This window comes from Pantherophis guttatus, chromosome 1 (genome assembly GCF_059756535.1).
Source record: "Pantherophis guttatus breed Tessera chromosome 1, ASM5975653v1, whole genome shotgun sequence".
NCBI classification, from domain to species: Eukaryota; Metazoa; Chordata; class Lepidosauria; order Squamata; family Colubridae; genus Pantherophis; species Pantherophis guttatus.
In genome coordinates this window covers 306,640,657-306,666,394 of record NC_142063.1, presented here as the reverse complement: position 1 = coordinate 306,666,394, position 25,738 = coordinate 306,640,657, and the positions used below count along the sequence as shown (strand labels likewise).

The 25,738-nt window shown below is 36.9% G+C and overlaps 1 protein-coding gene across 5 annotated transcripts in view; it reads left to right on the top strand.

The window, feature by feature from the left end:
• The window catches only part of RRP36 (ribosomal RNA processing 36), a 52,131-nt gene extending 27,545 nt beyond the window's left edge, over nt 1-24,586 (top strand). For all 5 annotated transcript variants that reach the window (XM_034427577.2, XM_087888101.1, XM_034427576.2 and 2 more), the window contains 6 exons: nt 11,099-11,237; nt 20,535-20,601; nt 20,880-20,984; nt 21,069-21,143; nt 21,312-21,429; nt 22,001-24,586. In XM_034427577.2, coding sequence (XP_034283468.1) covers nt 11,099-11,237; nt 20,535-20,601; nt 20,880-20,984; nt 21,069-21,143; nt 21,312-21,429; nt 22,001-22,140 — 644 coding nt within the window. In that variant the 3' untranslated portion in view covers nt 22,141-24,586. The remainder of the gene's footprint in view (nt 1-11,098; nt 11,238-20,534; nt 20,602-20,879; nt 20,985-21,068; nt 21,144-21,311; nt 21,430-22,000) is intronic.
• Nucleotides 24,587-25,738: the final 1,152 nt, after the last annotated feature.

Genomic DNA, 25,738 nt, shown 5'->3' with positions numbered 1-25,738 from the left:
AAAATGTTCAGTGAAGCATGTTGATGACAAGTGGCATTCACTAGTTAGCTGCATAAAAATAAATTGATTTATTTTAGGTTGTAAATGACAAACCTTTGGCACTTTTTTAAATTTAAAAATAAGATAAACAGAAGGAACTTCTGTCACGAAGAAATGTAACACATATCCTTCCTCTTCTCTTCAATCCTTTCTTCTTGAGCAGAATGGTTGATTTGATTGGTTATAGGTTTGAGCCAATATGGCAAATTCCTTGTTGAGATTGAAATGAAATATATAATTTGTCTTGCATTTGCAGAAACTTTGCAACAAAAGAGTACATTTTGTTCTTCATTTTCTGGGGCATACTTTGAGAAACTACCAGGATGGAGTTGGTGTTATTGCTGCCTTTAAGAGCCATAGTGGCGCAGTGGGTAGAAGGCAGTACTGCAGGGCTAACTCACTGCTCATTCCAGGAGTTCGATTCTCAGCTGCTCAAGGTTGACTCAGCCTTCCATCCTTCTGAGGTCGGTAAAATGAGGACCCAGATTGTTTGGGACAATATGCTGACTCTGTAAACTGCTTAGAGAAGACTGTAAAGCACTGTGAAGCAGTATATAAGTCTTAGTGCTATTGCTATTGCTTTAAATATGTAATATCCATATAGCATATTTCACAAAGAAACTAAGGGAACTACATAGATGGAACAAGCACTTTTAGCTTCAGTTCAATTATAATCAAATCTCCTTTTGCTCTTCCAAAATTTCCCTTTTCTGCAAAGCCTGGGCTTTAGCCATCAATCCAGCTGAAACAAAGTTAAATATATTTGTGTGCATAATATACCTGTGGGTGATAGATAAGTGGTTCAACATTAAAATCATTCTGTTCAGATTTCAATTCTGTTTTAGGCATCCTCCCATCCCTTGCTAGAATGTCTAATCAATTCAGGGCATTGTATACCAGCCAAGTTAATTTAGGGACCGTCCTGATATTCTTCAAGATTGGACGTGTGAGAGAGAGAGATATATATATACATATACATACATATATATATATATATATATATATATATATATATATATATATATATATATATATATATAATGTGTGTGTGTATGTATGTACTGTATACACACACACACACACATATAGGTTTCGCCTGTTTAGTAGTTTCCGACTCTAAAGGCTCATTTCCATCTCTTAGCCAAGGGAACCTGCATTTCTGAATACATTTTGTGGTCATGTGGCCAGCATGACTATACACTGAGGCACATGGAATGCTGTTACCATCCCACCGAAGTGGTACCATTTATCTACTTGCATTTGCATGCTTTTGAACTGCTAAGTAGGCAGGAGCTGAGGCAAGTAATGGGAGTTCACCCCATCACCGCAATGCTTGGATCTTGAGCCCCAACTGTCAATTTTCCATTGTGGCCCCATCTATCTGTCTGTCTGTCTGTCTATACTATTTCTAAATTGTCTATCTCCCTCAGAGAGGGAGAATTGTTGAAAATATTTTGGATTACACAGATAACATATAATTTAACACTAGATGAAGTAAAGCCATAATCAATCTTCAAAAGATGCTGTCAAGGTTCCAACTGACAAACCCAACCCAGCAAGCACTGATGAAACAATCCAATCTCTTAATACCAAAGTTTATTGAGTACATCATTTCGGCACAGAATGAAAGCAAAACCAGTTCTGGCAAATTCCTGGGCAATTCAATATAAAGTATAGAATCTTCCCTCCTTCCTATTAGTGCAAGTCATATTGTCCAATTGAGTGTCACAATATTGTTATGAGAAGATGTCTTGAAAGTCTGCCAAACACCTGCTGATGTGACCTTGGTTCTCATGGCTTGACTGCTTGATGTTTAAAATCCACATTTCAATTTCCCCTCCCCTACCCCATAGTTTGTTGGCAAGCTAAGAAGCAGTAAAAGTGAAAGCAGCCTGAATACACTTTGAAGCTTGACAGCTTTTGCTGTTGCAACTATTAGTGCTTCTCGCTTGCCAATGAATTATGGGGGGAAGGGAAAGGGTAGATAGAGTATAGCTTCCAGACATCAAGATGCCAGCTGTGAGAACTAAGAACACTTCGGCAGGTGTTTACCAGAGCCAAAAGACTCTTTCACAACAATACTAGTTGACTCCATTCGACAACATGGCCTGGTCTAATAGGGGGAGAGAAAACCTAAATTTTAATTATGTGGATTTGTGCAGGAAATGGTTAGATCTGGTTTTGCCCTCATCTGTGCTGAAATGATGTACTCAATAAAGTTTTGCGTTAAGAGAGTGTATCATCTTGGCTGTGCTTGCTTTGGTTGGGTTTGTCAGTCAGAACATTGACAGCCATATTGTTTTTTAGAAACAGTAAAAAGTGGAATGGAAACAGTTGGAGCACCACTTGAATATCATTGGCATTGACAAATTCACAATCAGTCAATTACAATAGGCAGCTTTACTCAAAACAGCTTATATCCTGTGAAGATATCTGTAACATTTCAAACATCTACATCTATATGTCCCAGGTCCTTGGGAAGGACTTGATAGGCAGACAGAAATGCCAAATGCAGTCTGAACATCTGGCTGTGTGACAAACCATAATTAACAAGTACTGATAAGAAAGATAAAAACGCCTGGATAATAAATGTGCCAATACCAGAGGCAGCAGAATAGAAAATAAAACTGGAGTAAATCACAAAATACAAAGACCCATGAAAAGAAGAATGACTGTGAAAAAGAAAGCAAAGATGGTACTAATAGTAATAGGTGCCTTGGGTGCAATCCCAAAACAACTGGAGCACCACTTGAACACTATCAGCATTGCAAAATCACCATCAGTCAATTGCAGAAGGCAGCTATACTTCAAACAGCTTACAACCTGCGACAATACCTTTAACATCATCAAACAACATCTCCCTCTCACAGGTTCTTGGGAAGGAATAAATGGACAAAAATGCCAAATCCAGTCTAAATATCTGACTGACTGCATGGCTAACCCTAATATTTACACGGATGACTGAAACTGTATGGAAAAATATTATCTGAAACAGAGTAGATGCTCAACCCTGTCAGAATATACAACCAAGATATTTCAGTAGAGTTTGGACTGGACAAATGTGCCACCCTCACCATCAACAAACCACTCAAAAACGCATTTATGACTGCTGAATACAAACTTCAACTCTCTCTATGCAGTTAAAGCTAATTAATAGCTACAAGCTATTAATTGAATTGTATAAAGAGATGATATTGGGAGCAAAATGAAAACGTAATAAATTATCAACCACTCATCTGAAACACTAGCAACAATGTAAATCATGTCCATTATTAAGAATATACAATTATAGTATTTAATTATTCTTACTTAATAAAAACAATGGGTTTTTTTTAACTTTTATTCCTAGTGATGTAATAGTCAAATGCAACTAAGGAAGAAAGTACATGCTTAAATAATATAGTTCTTCCTTAGATTACATATACTAGCTGCTTAATTACATCTTTATCTCTGCAAGAAAAAAAGTGTTATTAAATCTATGAAAATAGGATGGTTTTTTTATACAGATGGTTATCCAACTGAGAGGCATAAAATATACATTGAAGTCTTTGCTCAATCAAACTGGAGGTCTATAATTATGTTTTTTAAATAAAGTCTTTCCAGTGTCCTTCAGCAAGGCTTGTATAATTAATTTTGAAAGTTGGGAAAGAATTTAATGGTTGTATAAGCTAGTATCCAATCAACCTGTTACATATTGATGCAAAAATATTGAAAATAACTCTGCACTGTAGACTACTGATACTACATTCAATTATACATCGTGCACAATTTGGCTTATCAGATGCTTGAAGGCCTTTTATAATACTAGATTACTAATTGGTATTCTAGATGCACATTTAGAAAACTTAAAAGGAGTGATGGTCTCTTTGATTGCAGACAAGGCCTTTGATATGATTCAGTGGAGTTTTTTAAAAAATAAAATGAATAAATATGGAATTCCTACTTGTCAATTGGATAAATGTATGTTACTCTATTGCTAAAGATAATTACAAATTGACTTATTTCTTCATCTCTTAATGTATTATATTAACTTATTTTAAAAGTCCATCACTTTTTACTTTGAAACAATTGGCCAGTCTTATTAACCAATTACAGTAAATTTTAATAGCATACAGAAAAAAATAATGTTCAAAAAAAGTTGTAAAATATTGACAACTATGAGGAATTAAGAAATGTTTGACAGTGGAGCAGTCTTCCCCTATGCTGAAATCAAAAAATATTTCTGAATAATCAGTGAGAGCTAACTATATTAAAATACTGTAGTCCATTGTGGCAACTGTCTTCCACTAAGCCTAAATTTAAAAAACAAACATCCAAACAATGTGAAATATGAAACAATGTTAACTAGCACAAAGCATTATTTTGTTTTGGTTCCCAGCTCAAATCTTTCAGAGGCTTCTTCTAAAGCAGTGGTTCTCAACCTTCCTAATGCCGCGACCCTTTAATACAGTTCCTCATGTTGTGGTGACCCCCAACCAGGGGTGGGTTCTAAATTTTTTTACAACCGGTTCTGTGGGCGTGGCTTATTTTGTGGGTGTGGCTTGGAGGTCATGTGACTGGGTGGGCGTGGCTAGCTGGTCATGTGACCGGGTGGCCATGGCTATGTGTATAGGGACTACTCAGAGGGCTGAAAAAAGTCATTTCTGACAGGTCCTCGGACTTTTGACTGGTCCTCACACTTATGACCATCCTCACATTTATGCCTGTGCAGCATTCTTAACAACCATGTCACTCATTTCACAACTGCTTCTCTTCAACACGGTATAAGATAGGGCAAAAAACGTAAAATGTGAGGACAGTCGTAAATTCGAGGACTGGTCAAAAGTGCGAGGACCAGTCAAAAGTAACTTTTTCAGCCCTCTGAGTAGTCCCTGTGCACAAAAGGACTACCCAGAGGGCTGAAAAATGTGATTTCTGACAGGTCCTCGCACTTTTGATCGGTCTTCGCACTTATGACTGGTCATCATTTATGCCCATTGTACCATTCTTAACAACCGTGTCACTCATTTCACAACTGCTTCTCTTCACCATGGTGACAAGATAGGGCAGAAACGTAAATTGTGAGGACAGTCGTAAGTTCGAGGACTGGTCAAAAGTGCGAGGACCAGTCAAAAATAACTTTTTCAGCCCTCTGAGTATAAAAGGATACAGCAATAGAGAGGGATGAAGGAAGGGAAGGGAAATTAGAGTAGGAGTGAGGGTAAGAGAGGGAGGAAGAGAGGAGGAGAAGGAGAAAGAAAGAAGAAGTAGGGAGAAGAAGAAGGGGGGAAGAGAAAGTAAGAAGGAAAGAAAAGACAGAGGTGGTAGGTTTGAGGAAAAAGATTGCTGTACAAAAAAAAAAAGAAAGGGAAGAAAGCCAACCCCAAATAAATATAAAGATATTAAGATAAAGAATGAATTGTTAAACTTTAAAGAATAAAAGAGAACAAATAGAAATAAATAGCAATAATTAGAAACACACATACAAACATACAACATATTTTCTTTGAACAGAGTATTTGGCCGGTTCACAAATTTAAACAGTTGTAGGAGGTTAGCACCCACCCCTTTCCTAGAAGAATGAAATATTTTGGGAAATATTAAAAAGGCAGAATATTATATTTCCCTGGATGAGAAATGGAGAAACATATTTTACAGACAAAGCAGCTCCCACCTTCCTGCCCCCCACCCTTTGTTAATGGGCCAGAGGCAGAAAGTCAATCCTTTGTCAAAGGACATTTGCAACACAATAGCAACAGAAACTAACACAATGGGCCCCATCTAGCAACTGAAACTTACCACACGTGACCTGGGAAGCATGTGACCTGGGAAGCACATGTGACCATCAGCCAGCAAGGCTAGCTAAGACCCCCACCCCCTGGGAGTCTGACAACCAATCAGGATACTCTTTTGGGGCCCCAAGAAATGCAAAGCCAGCGAGAGCATAAAAACCTGAGGATTTACTGTATCTGCTCCTTTTCTGTTCAGGAACTCAAGCCATGTGATCCTGTCCACCATTAAACCATCTTTCCAAGCAGTCTCCATGTTTCCAGTGTCTTTTTCCCCACTTGGAGCAGAACCCAGAAGGATATTTCTTCCAACACAGTGTTTAGTCATTTCAATTAAATTTACAATTTCTATATTTCCTTTTTACCATATTTATTCCTCATCTATTTTTTAAAAAAACCAATATTACCCTTCATCCTCATCTCTAATCTTAATCAAATTCAATTTTTCCCTTCTATTCTTTATTATACCCCTTCACATTGTCATCTTTTTTTATATCCATCCTCACATTGGTTAATTATGTAATTATGTAATCAGTTGTTTAATACAAATTCAACATTTTAATATAAATCAATTAGTTATATAACTATCTTTTTTGTATATTAATCAATATGAACATGAATATTCCAATTATTTCCATGCAACCCAATTTCTTACAAATCAATTAATTATATTTACCAATAATAATAAACCAAATAATTTCCCCCATATATTCCTCCAAACCACAACTTAACCATTTCTGCTTTCAACACAATATACAATTAATAGTATCTCAATTATTACAATTCCCTAGTTAAATAGAGCTTTTTTTCTTTTGTGTTTTAAAATCTTGAACCTCCTCTTTTGCCCTAAATTTCCCATTGTTTGCAGTTTTGCACCTACCTTTTTTGGTGAGGAAAAAGAAAAAGAAATCTCTCTGCCTCATTTTGTCACATTGCAGCAAAGACCCTTCTTTACTTTCAATTTCGCTTTTTTGGCATAGCTAGGGGGAAAAAAATTGCTCCAGGAATTTACCTCTTTGCAGCTAGCTCTTTGAAGCCCTGCGGCAAGAATTTAAAGTTTTTTTCCCTCTAGCCATCAGCTGGGACTCCGGAGGCAGCAATAGATTGGGAGTGGGCGGGGTAAGTGAACGGCGACCGGGCGATCCAACAGAGGCAGAGGGTGAGGGTGAGTGAAGGCGTGGGGAGGGGCGAGAGAGGGCTTTGGCGACCCCTGTGAAATGGCCGTTCGACCCCCAAAGGGGTCGCGACCCCCAGGTTGAGAACCGCTGTTCTAAGGCATTGTTGTGTTGAGATGTTCAGTTCCTTTGCTCAGTGTATGAAGCTGGAAACACTGTTCAGACCTTCTCCACTCTGACTCTCATGTGAGTTCTTTCCTCATTTAGAAAAAAGAGTCATTTGCTATTTAAACTAGTTTTGTGTTCTGTTGGTTGAAAAAGACTTCTTTAGTTGGTACACAATGCCAGAGAAATTAGAATATATGAAGGTATTTCCAATATATATTGGAGATGTGAACAAGAGATAATGCTTGGTGATAGGTTAAAAACAATTTTGAAAATGGATTCAACACATATATTAAAACAGAAGATTTTGAAGAATAAGATGTTCTGTGTACCTCTGTCATGCTGGTCACATGACCACCAAAGTGATATACAGCTTGAAGAGTCATGGAAGAATTTTTCAATAATGATTACTGTAGCAAGAATATTACATGCGCAGATATGGAAACACTTGGCAGAACCCATTGTAGAGGAATAATTGGCAAAATTAACAGATCTTGCTGTTAATGGATAAAGTAACTTCTTTGATTAGAAAAAAGTCAGTATTTACATTCATTGATAACTGGAAACCTCTTATATATTTTTTGCTTAAAATTAAAAAAAATGAATTTGTGATTTATGGTTTTGCTAATTGAACAAGATAAATATGGAAAGAAGAGCTATAACTTTAGAACAGGGTTGTCAAATGGGCTGGATGCATCACACGCTGGCCACGTCCAGTTTAGCGAAGGAGGGAAAAGTCCCAATATGTCACGTGATGCTGCCGTGACGGCATGAGTTTGACACTCCTGCTTTAGAGAGAAGGGTTAAGATATAATTGTTCTTGCTGTGAAGTATATCAAAAGCCACTGTTTACATCTTTATATTTTTCTTTCTGTCTTGCTCTTTTTAAAATTTTCTTTTCTTATTGCACTTTTATTTTTTTCTGTTCTTTCTTTTTCTTTTAAACATTTCCTGCTCTAATTTAGTTTGTTGTATTCTTATTATTCTTAAAGCTTTACAATAGTTTAGAATTTTATTTCTATTTATATATAAAAAGAAAAATATTCCCTTAGAATATACTTGTAATACAAAAGTCCATAGCAGTGTGAAAAATATGAACTAAGTAATCATTCAGAAGTATAGTCAAATATAAAAAGTTTTGAAGTATTAGCGCACTAACTTCAAAATTCTGCTCTTAAGCTTCAAGTGAAAGGAAGTGTTTGTAGTATACTATAGTGAATATGGAGAACATGTTTGGTTTTCATTGCCTGACCTGTGATGACACTTCAGCACCCATTTACCACAAAGCAACCCTGAGCCCTTTTTAGTACATGTGAATGTAAGGAAAAAGACGGGCTTACATTCTGAAAGATTTCAATGATTTCAGCATCTCTTTCTCTATTTACAGTAATTTTCTGAACAGCACTAAGAAATGTGCTGTTCAAATAAGTCATAGGAAAGACACACTAATTATACCTCGTTTGCAAGTGTGAAATGGCTATCAAGAGCCCTTTCAGCTGAAGAAGAAAGAAACCAATATTTAAAAAAGCAAATTCATTTTGTAATCTAGGGATGGAGAAATGCCATAGGTATGTTTTATATAGAGGAAGCAGCATTCTTACACACAGGAAGATCACAAATTGGCTTTTTTTAGTTCACAAATTAATCTTGAGTGGCAAGAGGTGGGAAATAAACTTACTTTGATCCTACAAAAATCTGCCAGTTGATGTAGATAGCACTTGGTTAAAGCAGGCAGCAATTTGATTCATTGTAATTCATCTTTATTCTTATATCCCAAGTATATAATCAGCTCTAGTGGTTAATTTAGCAGAATATTGCATGATCTTGACTAAATTACCATTTCATATTTCACAGAAAAATTGGAAAATCTGAGTTAAAACTTCACTCAGGAGTGGAGGCAGGACAGATAGCAAATCAACTCTCTGCTCAAAGTAGGAAACCCAGAAAATATTTTAAAAATTTATCTCTGCTATGTAATGTATCAGGATATATAAATGCTATCATTAGAAATAGTGTGTCACCTTAAACATTTTTTTCTTTGTCTAAAAGAGAGTTAGCCAGGTACATGACATATCTAATTGATGCCATAAGCATTGGATTTAGCTTAGAAAAAGTAAGATAAAATTTTCTTCTGAAACATCACCATAGAAATAATGTGTTCGTTTTAGTGAAAACTTTCTCATTATTTTAATCTTTAAGACAAGTTATATAAATCCCATAACAATAATATAAATTACTGTTGCCAGTAAGACAAATCAGGGAAGGCTTAAGATGTGTAAAATAATAATTTTTAAAAACCTTTAAAAAGCTATTAAATGACCAGGTGAACAGAATATACTTGATTTGGCACCTAAGGCACAAACATAATATTTTTTTAAAAAATTACTTTTCATTTAAAGAAAAATCTGCCTTGAGACTGTGATTCAATTTACTGCTGATTTCTAGTCGGTACAGTTATTTCCTTCTAGGGGTACTAAAGGGAAATCATAGCAGCCAAGAAAATATTTTTGATATAAGAAGTTTTGCATGAAGTTAAGCAAATATAGTTATGGGGTGAGCTCTCTAACCAAGGCACATAACCTGTTTTATTGAGGTATTACAAGTTCTTATGGTACTATATTGTATAAATACTGCCGCTCTGTGCATAGAACTGTTAATCTGGCTCTGATGTGAATGGAAAAAATAGCTCTAATATGCCTAGTGCATCGATGTAAGAGTAACTAGGAAGAGTTTTTCAAGCAAAAATGCCCAGGTGGACTAGGTATCCCATAGTTCACAGAGATCTGCATCAGCAATGAAAAAATACTATTTTTCTACAGGAGCAGTTTATCCCTGCTGCAATTAAATTATTTGCAACTAAAGCCCAAGCACAATTGCTACACAGAGCTTATATATGACTATACAACAGTATGAACAGCAGCCCAGAGTACCTTGTGGGGGAGACGGGCAGCATAAAAATGTAATAAATAAATAAATAATAAAATAATCACCTTCCTGGGAAACAGAGTGATTCAAAAGACACTGAATTTGTATGGTTTCTCCAATGATGCTATCTTAACCTTCGAGTTAATCAAGTTAGATCAATATAGTACTAAGATATAGAAGGTCAAGGATTGCTATTTTCAATCACAATATAATTCCAAATGATCAAGTTTTAGTGACTAAACCAGCCTTATGTTTATATCATATCATAGTTCCCAAATTTAGGAGTGTTTTATCATTTGCTTGATTTAATGTGCTCCCTGTAGCTGTTCTGGAAGGGAAATATAGGAAAACTCCATAGGGAACCTGACATTGCCCCTGTGATATAGGTATAAAAACCACAGTTCATATTCTTCTGTATTGCCGGTTCTAAAGGGACATTTACTGCCAGTTGATAACCCCTCTTTTATTTAAATTTGCATGGCACTTTGATAGCTGTTATCTGCACTATCTGTTAAATATCAAAATATATTTATTTCTCTAAAAGTAACACATTTTACTACATTAGGTGTAACCTTTGCCCACAAATGGTTGCTAATAGTTCTTGTTGTTGGGGGATAGTTTTGCATTATCATTTTACTGATGGTAATTTTATCAAGCAATGATCGAAAAAAAATTATCTATCTGTTTGTCTATGTATTTGGAGAACATGGAGGAAGCAATTTTTTCTGTTTAAGGAATTGCAGCATTCAATACATGTCTGCTTCTCCTGATTTTATCAAGCCACATTCAGTTTTTGTTTTTATTGTTTATGTTTTTTGTGCAGGTTGTTTTATTCTTTTATAAATGTCTTGATTTGATTTTATTCTTTATGTAAGCTGCCCAGAGTCTCTGGATTGCAGTGGTGAGAAAATAAATAATTAAATATGTCAATCAGCTTTCCTACCTTGAGTAGTATGGTCCATTGCTGAAAAATTCCACATGTTAAATCAATACATCTGAGAGTGCTTAGATTGCCAAAGACTGGTGTAAATATTTACAATACTTTGATGTATGTCTGTATATCTTTGCATTTTCCTTTTCCTTCAGAATTGTCTTCAATGTCTTTTGAGGAGCTGTTACAAATGAGAAACCAAGTTGGGATGAAGGCTTATCAGCAAATGACATCTAAGAAAAGGCCACCCGATGTCACAAAAACAAAGAAAAGACCATGTTTGAGCAAAAACAGGTAAACACAACTTCTGCTATGTATTTCCAGAGTCTGTACATTACTATGAACATCATAATACTGTAAATGTTGAACATGCTTGAGATTGAATGTCATGTTTCCACTTAGTGCAGAGCTTAGGAATTGTAAGTTTACCTTTCAGGAACTATACATGTATAATGCATTCAGCCTAGAAAGGAGTGTACAAGGATGATGGTTAGCTTTCTCAGCTGGGTGGAACCTGTAAAGATCTAAAAGCTTAAGTATCCATCTGGCAGTCTGCTGTTTCTGACTTGATCTAACAATTTTTCCTCTTACTTATGAACAGCTCTGATCTTCTTTATGTGGCTGGTTGGCTTCTATTGTATCACAGCTCCTCGTGCTTTGGTGCATTTTGTAAATGTTGATCTGAAGAGTAATTTAGACATTAAAGCAGACAAGAATGGAAATACAACGCTTGGTGCCTCTTTGAACATCGTCCCCAAATCTCTGCACATTTGCTATGTATCATTAGCCTTTGTTCATAGCTCTGAAGCCAGGTATCAATCAACATAAATCTTTCCAAGGAGATGTGATCTGATATTTCATCAATTCTGTCTCATCCATTTCCAAATTTCAAACTGAAACCTCTGGGGTTGTTTTTTTTTCAGTGGAAGCAGGGCATTCTTCACTTACTCCAGAGGCAGGGTTTAGATTAAAACTAACATTGTTTCCAAAGAGAGAAAATAGCTATGTGAAAGCCCATTTACTCTGCCAGGAACTCCCTGAGTCTAGATGGATCTCCAAGTTTTTTCCCCCCTTTTGTATCTTCTACACAAACGTAGGCTAGGGAAAACAGACCTAGCAGGGTCATGGACACCTGTCCATTAATATGTCCTCTCTTATGGCTGGAAGTAAGCCAACTGATTAACCTTGAATGGCACATTAATATGCCCTCTTGTCTCATTACTATGCTCTCCTCAGGAGACTAGATTGTTAGATAAGTGGCTAATAAGCTACGTGATATTTGCAACAGAGGTCTTGAGAGCCTTGCTGGTACAGTGGTCTAAGCACCCTGTTATTAACACAGCTGCCTGCAATTTACTGCTGGTTCGAATCTCTCCAAGGCTCAAGGTTGACTCAGCCTTCCATCCTTTCTAAGGTAGGTGAAATGAGGATCCAGTTTGTGGAGGCAATAAGCTGACTTTGTATAAATATACAAAAGTATGAAGGCTATTGCTTAATGCATTGTAAGCCGCCCTGAGTCTCCGGAGAAGGGAGGCATATAAATCAAATTAAAAAAAAAAAAAAAGAGGTCAATGTTCAGTCCACCATCACAGGGGGAAGAATCAAATCACCAAGCAAGCAAGGAACAGCACGTACTCCTAGGATGAGGTGTACATATTACGTATGATTCAAAAACTTTGCTTCAAGACGGGTCAGATAGGGAGGAGGGGGATTTTCCCTAGATGAGAATAAAGTCCAAAACCAAATCTCAAATCTATCAGGCTTTTCCACAAAGCAGAATTCCCCAGCTGCTTAGGAAAGTCTGCAGGACCTCAGGACTGAAGGAACTGGAATGCCTGAGCCTAACAAATTCCTTGTTGGACCCAGTATTAGCAGTCGTTTCCCAGTACAGGTAGTCTCCAACTTACAATCACAATTGGGACCAGAATTTCCATTGCTAAGCAAGGTGGTTGTTAAGTGAGTCACATCCAATTTTACAGCCTTTTTTGGAGCTGTTGTTAAGCAAATAGCTGCATGTAAGTGAACCTTGCTGTCGCTAAGCAAATCCAACTTCTCTCATTGGCTTTCCTTGACGGAAGAGGATTGAAAAGTTTGCAGAACGTGATCACATGACCCCAGAACACTGTAACTGTTGTTAATACACACTGGTTGCCCAACACCCGAATTTTGATAATATGACCATGGGGATGCTCCACCAGTCATAAGTGTGAGGACTGGTCTTAAGTCCTTTTTTCAGTGCTGTTGTAACTTTGGTCGCTAAACAAATGATTGTAAGTCGAAGATTACCTGTAGCCATTTACTGTCTTACGCCTTCTATTCCCTGACACCTTTAACAAAATCTTCAGAGCAGAATAGAAGTTTCTCGGGGCAATGAGAAAATGAAAATTCTTCCATCTCCTTTTCATAGGTAGCCGTAGACCTAATTAAGACTTCTTAGCAGATACTCACATGACAGCTCTGGTTTTGGGAATAATAGTAAATGAAGACAGGGAAGATATCCTGGACCTAGACAGTCCTGGAGACAGAGATTCTACAATAAAATGCACGCAGGGTTTCAGCTAAGGCCACAAGGGCTTTCCATGTTCATCTTCACAAAGCTTCAACCCTGTGGGGCAAACAGCTATTTCAATTCATCCCTCTAGAAGATAGGGAGCCCATGTAAGGCATGAACAAGCTAGCAAAGTCTCTGCCTTAATGGCAGATGCTGGCGAAAACAGTATGCAGTTCTCAGCCAAAGGCACTACAGCTAACGTAACAGTTTAAGACAGCTGCAGCTGATGAACTGGAAAGTACTCTAAATTAAAATCAGTCTTCATATCAGGCCCATTCAAGGATGGCAAACTATTCAGACAGGCCCTAGATAATGTCCTAATTGAGTCTAAGGATTAAAAGAAAGCTATTCTCCTAATCAACACAAAAATATGAAGCCAAAAACAGCAGGAATCAGACTATCCCAAACATTTATCTCAATCTCTTTCAAAGAAAAATAATTGACCCACAAGGAATACAGCTCATCTTGGTGGAACCCCACACAATTTCAACAGTCTTAATCCCAATGCTGGGGGAAAACCTTTTCTCATTGTAAGATGGGAGGTGTAAACAACTCCATATACATGGGAGTCTAATGCAATTCACCCATCAGTAGACCCATATCATATGAAATGCATGTAACTTAAAGAGGGCTACACCATATAACTCACCAGCCCTAGATTACTTCACCCAATCTTCCAAGTCCAAAAGGACCAAATGCCATCTAACTTTACATATCTAATTGTCCATAAGAGGAACACATAATGGCACAAGATTTTAGGCATAAACTAAACCAAATAGCACAAGTGCCAGATGGAAACCCTGAGATAAATGGAGTGTTCCCAGAAAAAAATGCTCTGGACTTATACATACAGAGTCAATTCATCTCATAGTATGTTCCTGAGATGTAACTTTTAAGACACCCATTATCTTTTCAAGGCGTCTCTATTCAGCCTGTTTCAGCTTCCAGAGTATTTGCAAGGATTATGGTGACTGTTGTAGATCAGATTTCTGAAAATACACATATATTTCTACTCCATAACCTGTTGATAAAATTATCTTTGATTATTCAAAAGATTCCCAGGTCCTGGTGTAGATTTTTCAAGGAGCTGGGTTTTTTGATCAACAAACTAGAGTGTCCTTCTATCAGATACTACATTATTTGGTCACTGTTATTGGCAACAAGTTTAAAAAGGCTTAATCTTCCTGCAAAGGAGAGAAAACAGATCATACAGCACCCAGCTATATCAGTTCTTCAAATCAGCCATTTGACTCTCATGGTTTTTGGCAGTAGAGAACTAAATGATAATCTGTATAGCCTCGATATGATTGGCAATAATCCATTTTTGTCCTTTCAGTGGATGTTCCTTCTCCTCAGAATCTAACTCTCTAAAGATTCCACAGTTGCTTTGCAAATTCAGTGATGCTGAGGAGTTTCCCTCAGAGAGACCCTAGTCAGGGGAAATTACATGCATTTCTGCCATCATTTTGCCCCATTCCACCACAAGCACAGCTGCCTTGTTGTCTTTGATGCTAATCTCTTAAGAGACATACGGTAGTTAGCTATTCTTCATGAATACTGAAGCTGAACTCATATTCCTAAGACAAACATCCTTCAGCAGGAAGATGCTGAAAAAATGATTCTTTAGAAGAAATGGTACACATCTAAACCTATTGTCCATGTTCATGGATAACTTTAGTATGTACTATTATAGAATGCCATGGTAGGAAATCAGGGGACACCGTGGCTCAGTGGCTAAGACACTGAGCTTGTTGATTTGAAGGTCGGCGGTTCAACGGTTCGAATCCCTAGTGCAACATAACGGAGTGAGCTCCCGTTACTTGTCCTAGCTTCTGCCAACCTAGCAGTTTGAAAGCATGTAAAAAATGCAAGTAGAAAAATAGGGACCACTTGGCAGGAAGGTAACAGCACTCCGTGCACCTTCTGCACTTAGTCATGCCAGCCACATGACCACAGAGACATCTTTGGACAGCACTGGCTCTTCAGCTTTGAAACAGAGATGAGCACCGCCCCCTAGAGCCAGAAATGACTAGCACGCATGTGCGGGGGAACCTTTACTTTTACCTTATGGTAGAAAACAAATATACAGATAGTCCTCGACTTACAACAGTTTATTTAGTGACTGTTCAAAGTCACTGTTACGACCGTTTTTCACAGTTACAGCCTTTTCTGCATCCCCATGCTCATGTGATCAAAACTTGGACACTTGGCAACTGATTCATATTTATGACAGTTGCAGTGTGCTTGAGTGATGTGATCACCTTTTGTGACCGTCTGACAAGCAAAGTCAGTGGGAAAGCCATTGAGATTCACTTAACAACTCTGTTACTAACTTATCAACTGCAGTGATTCACTTAACAAATATGGCAAGAACTGTTGTAAAATGGGGCAAAATTCATTTAACAAATGTCTTACTTACCAACAGAAGTTTTGGGCTCAATTGTGGTCATAAGTCAAGGACTGCCTGCATTAGACTTACCATAAAGATTTATTTTCTACAGCAGAGGCAGAGGATTCTGGCCACCCATTATTATTTTGAATAGGGAGGAAAGAGATTTATGGCAAATCATATATAGTTCACAGTTAATTCATTTATTTATACCTTTTAGATATCTTCGTTGTAGTTTTCTTTATGACTTGAGCTATATATATCCCTGGTGGTAATATATCTCTTTGGTGTTGGTGAAACAACACCAAATCTAAGCCCTGCTTCTGGAGCGAATGGGAGAGATTCCCACTAGAAGAAGGGTTTTTCAAAACATATTGATTAAAAAAAATAGATCTCAGAACGCTTAATCAAGAGGCAAGGCATGAGTGATAGAAAATTGGCAACAAAATGAAAAGTGTTTATTATAGAATGCAAAATTAATATTTACTTTTACCAAAAAAAAATAACAAAGATTGAATTTAACAAAGATTGCTTTATTAATTCCCATGTGGCTCAGTTGGATTTAATTTTAAATTGGTATGCACAAGATGTCACCTTGATGATTAAGCTGGCCTCTTGCAAACACACCTAGTTAGGGTAATGAAATGTCTGCAAGAAAACAAGCAAGCTCAGAAAGCACAAAGGACCCCTCATTTTAACCCTGAGCTACAAATATTCTCCTTTATTGATACCCAAATGTAGTTTGCAAAATGGGAAGCGAAGAAGGAGAGACTCACCAAAATTGATCTTGGGTCAAGTTAGAAACGCCTGGATTTCTAGCTCTGTTTTCAGCTGTCCTTTAGAAAAAATGGGCTGATGAGGAAATTGTTTGTTGGAGTTTGGAGGCAGGCAAGAAATTCAGTTGTATGCTCGTGCATGTGGGAAGAAAGAAAAGTGGAATGAAGGAAAGGCAGCCAGAACCTGCTTCATAGACCACCTACAAATGGCGGGGGTGACAAATACTGATGACATGCAGCCAATGAGAGGAAAAGAATAGATGTTTGGGGGTGTCCGGCATCACTGAATTTGAGAGTTCTTTTCCCGCTTAGTCCTTCCGGGACCCCACTCAAGGCCTGTAGAACCCAGTTTAAAAGAAGCCCTCCCCAGAGAATGCCTATAGTCTCTGCTGTTAAGAATGGATTTCACACAAAATCCAGTGTGCTACTATCCTTTATGACCTAATGCCCTCTAAGGCATTAAGAGGTCTCAGTGCATATTGTGCAAGCTCAGGAGATGTTCTGGCTTCTTTAAAGATTTGGAAGCAGGTGCTGCAAACGTTTTATCAGTGCAAAAGCTTTCCTCCTAAATGTATGGAAGTCACATTTACTTTTTTTAAAAAAACTTGAGTGTAGTTTATATAACTGTCAAACTGTGTCGTTTCAGTGTTTCAGTTTTTCTGCAAAAAAAATTACTTAAACGAATATAAATTTTGATCTAAACATGCTTCCTAGGGAGTCATTTTAAAAAAGAAGCCTCTCGCTAAATATGAAAATCCACCTTCAATCGGAGGAGTCACTTCTGTTTGAAATTTTCATTCCTGTAATGAGTTACAGATTTTGCCTTTTCACTTCTAAGAAAAATGAAATCTTCTCAAGAGATAATGCAGGGAGAAAGGAAATGGAACGATAAAAGCATGTAATTAGATTCACAGTCTGAATGCTTTTTATTAGTGTTTTTGTCTGCTCAATACTCTGATTGTATTAATTAATTTGCCACAGAGAGTGGAATTACTGAAATACAATCAGTCTATTAGAATCTAACTATGCCAATAGAATTAAAATACTTCCTTCAATTTTCATATTTATATACTATTATTCTTATATTAACAGAACAACAAAAGAATTGTTAGGCAGTGGTATCTAAAACAATAGGGCAAGACTAAGAATTAGTCTGTAGTATCTATAAAACTTGTCCCCATAGGAAATTAATAGAATTGAAAAGATTCTTTGCTTCGGTCCCTATATTTCCTTGCCTAAGGAGATAATTGCCAAGGATCAGATATATATGGTTTGAATATGCTTCCAGGGAAAGGTAGCATCTGACTATGAAACTTATTTAGCTAAGGACAGCATAGGGGTTCCCTTTGCTTTCTCCTTGCTTTGATAGGGAGCACTGGAAGATAGGATTTGATTTGATTTGATGGGGTGTATTGGTCATCTGGGATGGAGTCACTGAAGCAGTAGGTGTGAGCTTAAATGGACTCCAGAGGATGGTAGAGGACAGGAAGGCCTGGAGGAACGTTGTCCATGGGGTCATGATGGGTCGGTCATGACTTCGCAACTAACAACAACAACAACAATTGGTCATCTGAGTTCATTTTCCCCCTCTGAAGTATGCTTTAAATCACAATTGCATAATCTGATGCTTTGGTCTCCTCAAAACTTAGGTGGGACACCCAGAGTTCTCAAAAAATTATTATCAAATTCTATTTTTAGTACATCAGAAAGTGAAAATAGTTTAGTAGGAAGAAATCACATTAATTGTATGTAATTAAATCGAAATAAAAATGAAATGAAATCCTAATCCTATTACCAATTTTGCAGTGTCTCACCCAAGGCCTAAAAAAACTGTCAGGGAAATTTATTGCATTGTTTGGGTTGTAAAAGTTGTAAAAGTGATTGGAGTTTACTATACAGTAAATTTGTAGGGCTTGTAAGTTTACTATATAGTAAGTTTGTAAAGCTCACTAGAATTTACTGTATAGAACACATGCTTAACTTTACATGTGTAATTTATGTGGTGAATCTAGTTTTAATCAACAATGAAAAAATTAGAGATTCATGTCCTTATTTCTCAAGACAATATAGGCTTGCGTTATGAATTTAAAAAAGGAAAATTAAATCATTAATTCCCTTTTGATAATGACAGACAAATTAAAATTCAGCAGACAGACAGATTGCATTTCCTCTATCACCTCAAAAAAGTTTTGATATTTTCGTAGATTGTCATGCATTTGAATCTAATGATTAATCAATCATTAGTTAAAAGGAAGGCCATTTATCAACTGAAATTCTGTAGACTGATGATATGTAGCAAGAGGTTTAGAAAACTGATACACCCTAATTGAATATACAGCTATTCTAAGAGAATTACTAACAGAGTTGTAACTATAACAGATGGTATCTTCTGAACAGTGGTGAAATGTAAAATTTGTTACTACCGGTTCTGTGGGCGTGGCTTGGTGGTGAGGAGTAATATGACTGAGTGGGCGTGGCCAACTTTTTTTTTAACTTTTAAAACCATTTTTTCTACAACCTCTTCGGCTTTTAAAGCCTCTGACAATCCCAGCTGACTTGCCTGATCAGCAGAGGCTTTCTTTTTTTTTTAAAGCCTCTGATGATCCCAGCTGACTTGCCTGATGGGCAGAAGCTTTTTTGTTTTTTTAAAGCCTTTGACGATCCCAGCTGACTTGCCTGATCGGCAAAGGCTTTTTTTTCTTTTAAAAACATTTTTTCTATAACCTCTTCGGCCAAAGAGGTTGTAGAAAAAATGCTTTAAAAAATAAAAAAAAAGCCTCTGATGATTGCGCAGCTCAGCTGGGCAATGGGGGGGAGGCAGGGATTTTTGCTACCGCCTCCATAGCTACTGGATCGGGCGATCCGGTCCGAACCAGGAGCATTTCGCCCCTGCTTCTGAAACTAGTGAGCCTCTTGATGTCAACTGTACTGTAAGATATTAAAGAGTTTTAAGGGGCTGGGCATATTCTTCCCTTAAAACTAGATTTTATTTATTTAAAATACATTTGTCCTGCTCTTTAATAAATAGGACCTTAGATCATCCAAAACAAGGCAACCCATGCTTTTAAACTTAAAATTTAAAGGATAGGGTTGAAGAAAAAAGAAATTCTGAATTTTTTATAATGGCCAGCAGGAAAAGAAGAGGACAGCTCACACTTCAAAAAATTAGAATTATCAATTTTTTTAGAAGTAACCTTGAAGAGCCTGTCTTCCTGGAAACGGCTGTAATGTAGCCAGAGGTTGTTAGTTTTATGTCTTGGAGTCTTAAATTCTGAGATATTACTGGATTTTGCAAGCGTCTCCTTTCTGCAAGGTTCAGGGAATTCCAGCTGACAACCCCATGGACTAGATGCCTTATAGGGCAATTTGTTTCAAAGTTCTTTATGAAGGAGAAGATAGGCTTAGTTGACAAGAAGTGATTTCAGTCCTATGGATGCAGCAAATCCTAAAAGCATATTGAAGGATATAGTTAGATTTCCTTTATTAGTCACAGAGTCTTGCCAGCTTTGCTTAAGCTAGAAACTTCTTTGCAAAGCACAGCTGTGTGAGCTTGGAGGAAGCTGTCTGGGCTATTAGGTTACACCAGGCCACTGACTAACAGAACAATTCTTATCTGATTATACAAAGCTGCCTCTGTGAAACACGTTCTTAGCGAAGTCTGTATACTATGGTTATTCAGTCCTTCTAAAGCCTAGTGAATGAAAGACATTTGGCTCACAAAAACAATTACAAGCATATATTTTGTGTCCTGATGCCCATTGATACTTATTTATTGTATTCAGAGGAATAGTTTTAAGAATGAAGCCACAAATATGTAAAACCCCATGAATCTTTTTTTCCACCCAAAAGATTGTGTTTATTTTCCTGTTCTGCAGGCCTTTGGAAACTTCAGCCAAACTGCCAGTACCTTTTTTGCGGCAAGTTGTGCCCGTTAAGAAAAAGGTGGGTATTCTTGTGTTGGAACAGACAAAACAGATATTTGTGGTTAAAAAAAAAAGAACGAGCGATAAAAATACTGGGGGAATATTTGAATATTCGAGCATGAAACTTATTTGGAAGAAATGAATAACTTTGGTTTCTTATTTTCAAAAGCAAAATGCTGAAATGAGAGAAAGGAATATGGCCAGACTGGTGCTTCCATAGCATGGGCTTCCTAGAACATACAAATATTTTCTGACATTGCGGAGATGCTAGAATTGATTCCATTTCCTCCTCCACAGGTGTCCAGAGATCCTCGTTTTGATGACCTCTCTGGGGAATATAAATCAGAAGTATTTGAAAAAACATATAGTTTCTTAAATGATGTGAGGAAGAAGGAGAAAGAGGTAATGATGTAACAGTGTCCTGTGTTTCTTCCTTCAGAATGAAAACAGGTATCCCTAGAGAGTTGGTGCTTTCCTATTTTGCAGGTTATTCAGAAGCAACTGAAGAAAAGCCAAAATGTGGAAGAGCAGAACAAATTGCAGCAGCTCCTTAAGCGAATGGTGAGTTGGTGCTAAAAAGAATTTAAACAGCCTGTTTACCCTTCTGAAGTACAGGCAACTAGCAAAAACAAAGCTGTAGAGAGCATTGATCATAAAACCATGAGGCAAATGAAATTGAGGAGAGGAAAAATGCAATATCTTTGTTTCTTGCCCCTCGTTGTTCCTTAGACACAACAGGAAGAAGCACAGAGAAAATGTCAGAAGAAGAGAGAAAATTCCCTGGCATTCAAGAGGCAGCAAAGAGAGTTGGCCAAGCAAGGAAAGAAGCCTTTCTTCTTAAAGAAATGTAAGCTTTTCCCACGTAGGATAATAGCTGCTCTACCGACCTTAACCTTAATATGATCCCCTTCCTGTATTAATAGTAAATATTAGAAGCCCTGTTTATTCTAGTTGATTTGTACAAATTAAAGAATAAGGAATTTATTTGTGTGTATCTTCATCATCATCATCACCAAGTCAGTGGAGGCCTTGATGGCATCTGCTACAAAGGTTTGATCGAGTGGTAGCACCGTTTCTGCTGCAAACAGTGTATGAGTGTGGCATCCAACATGTCTACACCAGCAGCGTTTACTTTCTCTAGATTAGATAAATTATTGAATCATTTTCTAAATTACTGAATTATTCTCAAAAGTATTGAATGAGGAATGGGTTAGGATAGCCACTGCCAGTACTTAAATGAGTTTTTATATGTTATTTTCATAGCAATTAGTTACTAACCTGTATCAGATGATTTATAGGACCAAGTTGAAAGATTATGTTAGCAAGCAAAAATAGTAGATTATAGAAAATAATTGCTTGGGATATTATGAACACTTATGACTTGAATTAAAACCTCCATCCCTTCTTGACATCTACAGCTGAAATACAGAAATTGGAACTTGCTGAGAAATACAAAAATCTGAAGAAAAGTGGGAAGCTGGAGAGTTTCCTGAACAAGAAGAGGAAAAGGAATGCTGCTAAGGATAAAAGGAGACTCCCTTTTCGGAAGAATAACTAATCTCTGGCTACCCCCACCCAAGCTCCCCTCTTCAAAAGAAGACTTTACCCACAAATTCATACTTTGTCAGTTGTACAGGCAACTCTAGGAAAGATGACCTCTTGAGCTTTAAGCCAGGCAGTGAGGGCGAATAGCCAGGAATCATCCCACAGTTCAAGATACTCTGCCAAGTAATTTATGTCTGCTGAAAAAAAAATGATTATGCAAAATTATGTTTCAATTTCACAAGCACCTCTGAAATTTTGAAAAAGGAATATTTTTAGTGATTAAATTTCCTGCTGCTTATTCTTCTTTTCCTTCCAGGACAAGAAGTAATAGATCCCTATCAATCTGATTTTGGTCCCCTCTCCTTTTCCCAAAACTGATCTTCCTCCTTCCAGTCTATTTTTTCTACTGTGTCAGGGTTGGCATTCACCTACCGTTTTTCAGAATTGCCTTCCTGGAGAGCACTCTTTTACCTTCCTGCAGCTACCCATTAGTCCTGCTTGATTGTGGTTCCAGCTGTTTTATTTGCAAAGCTTAACAGAATAACAATAACTGATGCTTAACAAATTTCCCAGTGAACAGCAGTCCTGCACAAGGTAGAATTTTCAATAAAGCACTATTTGCAGTATTGCAGATGGAAGAATCACAAACAGCATATTGAATTCTAATCTTAAAACGGCATATATATATTCTAGCTTCTTAAACTTGGGTTAGGGGCAACTGGTTTTTTTTTTTTTTTTTTGGTAATATGAATGCGTTTACTTTTACTGCTGAAGTGGACTATGAACAGTGAAGTCCATGTTTTTAGCAAGTTTTTAGAAAATTTATGTAAACATATAGAGTGTTACTACAGTACAACACTGGCAATTTATATTTGACTGAGTTTTCTGGATCGCTAATTAGCATCACTGTTTCACTTGGTGTATTTAAAAATTTGTTATTTTTATAAGGTAAATATTTTATTTGTTGGTATAGAATATAGGAATAACAATAGATAAATCATCTTAGCAATACCTCATAATCAAATAAAAGTTTTACAATTTTTTAATCTAGGTGTGATTAGACATGGTATATGATGTCTTTTCTTGAACCAATTTTTATGGTTAGAGCATAAAGTCCATCTCCTGCATTACATAACTGAGACACATTAAAAGCTTTGTCTGGTTAACAGTCATCTAGACAAAGGATCCTCCTTCATCTTCTTATAGATTGACTGAAATGCATTTGATCAACTAAACCACTAAAACAGAATAATCCCTATAGATACCACCTAATGTATCCTTAAAAGAAAAGCTGTGCCAAGTTGGTTTGTTTCTAGAGTATTTTACTTTCCCCAACCAGATTTCTCTTCTGGGTATATTTGCAAACTTCCTGAGGAGTTTCACATAGTAGACTGACTATGCTATAATAAAATTAGCTGTTTTGGTATGTGCTCGTGAAAATGAATGACCCAGATACAGATAAGAAAGTTTCTTCAGTGAAAAATATATGTGATTAAAGCAACCATTGGGAACTATAAAAAGCAACGAGAACCTTTGTGCCCAAGGAAAAGAGGTAGTTAGGAAGGGAGGGATGAACTAAATATACCTGCTGCATCTTGCAAGCAAAACGGAAGCAGTAGTGCAGTAAATTAAATGTAGAGATTCAAACTTGATTCCATTTTAGCTGGGTGCTGAGAAAACCCTTAATAATTTGCTTTTTTTTTTCTTCCAAGTTTGTCAATGACTCTTGAATGGATGCTATTTCAATCTCTTAGAGAGGAATTAAAGGCTTCAAATGGAAGTTTAAACAGCCAATAGTTTGAAAATGAGGCAAGTCTCTTTCGTTTGTTGTAAAAAGCAACTTCCTAAGACCTCTGCAAATTGATTTATTTCTTATTTCAAATATTTATTAGTCTCTTTATAGCTAATAGCTGTCAGGATACCATCCAATTTTTATTAAATGAAAACTGGAAATATCAAAATACTTTAAAAATCAAAGAAAACAAAAAACAGCAAAGAAAAAAAGTTTAAAAATCTTAAAAATCATAGTTATTTTAAAAGTGTTCATATTTCTCTGAAAAGTACCTTTCAAAGCACATTTCAATGTTGTTTCTTCTATTATCGGTGTGTCCAGTCCTCTTAGATCCTTGAGTCTTGAAGAATACATTAATATTTAATTTCCCTGGATTTGAACAACTTTCCAGTCAATGCAAGAGGTATGGTTTGGTCTTTTATTCTGCCAACAAAGTCTTCCATTTCTCCCAGATCATTGTAATAAAGACCATGCCTCATACGGTTTTAGTTGTTTTGTTCATTCTCTAGGGAGCACAAGTGGAAATACCACTAGATCTTTTTCTGCTGTCAGCTGTCTGTGTTTCTAAAGAATGAAAATATTTTCCTGTGTAAATTACAGTAAGAATGTACAATATGAATATGAATACTAAAGAAGGGAGAAATAAAATAGTTTGTATGAAAACAAATCATTGGATATGTGTCTCAAATATTTACAATTGTCCCATTTTATATTGTACAGGTCCATCTGTACTACTCTCTCAGATTCCCTGTTATTCCTGGGTCACAGGTTGGGAATTACTGCTTTGGGTCTATTGGGCTATAACTTATATCAACTGTGTACAGCAGCAGTTCTGGTTGGAAATTATAGAGGTTACAGTCAAACGTCCCTATAAGGCACCAACTTTAGGGAGTTTGTGATAGTCCTTGCTTCAGTGAACTTGTTTTTACATTTCAGATGAGGGTTGAGGCCCAATATCTTGGATTCTATTGAGCAAGTTTTGGGTGAAGCAACTTTAGAAACAAAGGTTTCTGACTAGGGCTAATATTAATCAGGAAAGTTTATGGGGTAAAGTGCAGAGTAAAGCCTATCCAGATTATTGGAGTGTAATCTTAGGTGTATGCGGGATTGCAGCCTAAACTATATCCTTTATTTATTTTCAGAATTTATATGCCTATCTTGTATACTGATCCTAGGCAGCTCACAACAATCAATAAAAACAAGAATAAAAGCAAAACCATCCTTCCTGCAGGCACCAGACCAAACAGCCTCACAGCTGAATCCCCATCCTAGCCCAATATCTGTGGAGACAGCCAGTTGTTCATGGTCTTCCAAAAGTGGTAATAAGGTAAAAAGTAAGGATCCTTCAGATTTTAGGGACAGCAAAGTCATCCTTTTTAATAGATAGGGCTTCATTGCTATGGGCAAAGGCTTACGTACAGTATTAGCCCCATGTATGTGCTAATTCTAACATATCTCATAGTATGGCCAGGATGAAAGAATTGTCTTAACACCTGGAATGCCACAGTACAGCTTTCTTCAACCTGGTGCCCTCCAAATGTATAAGCAGTGTAGAGTTCAGAATTTCTATGCCAGCCTAGTCATTTTCTGGGAGGTGGGAATTCTGGCACTCCCATTACCTTGAGATGTGCCAGATTGGGGAAAAGCTGAACTATATACGATGCACCAGTTAGAAAAATATCTGCTAATTTTCTTCATAGCTGTAAAAGAAGGTTATTTAAGATTTTAGTGCCAAAAATATAGAGGGCACCAGTTTGGAGGAAATTTCAAGTTTGCTGGCAGAATATACACTTGCAAACTATATAAACATGTGTTGTGT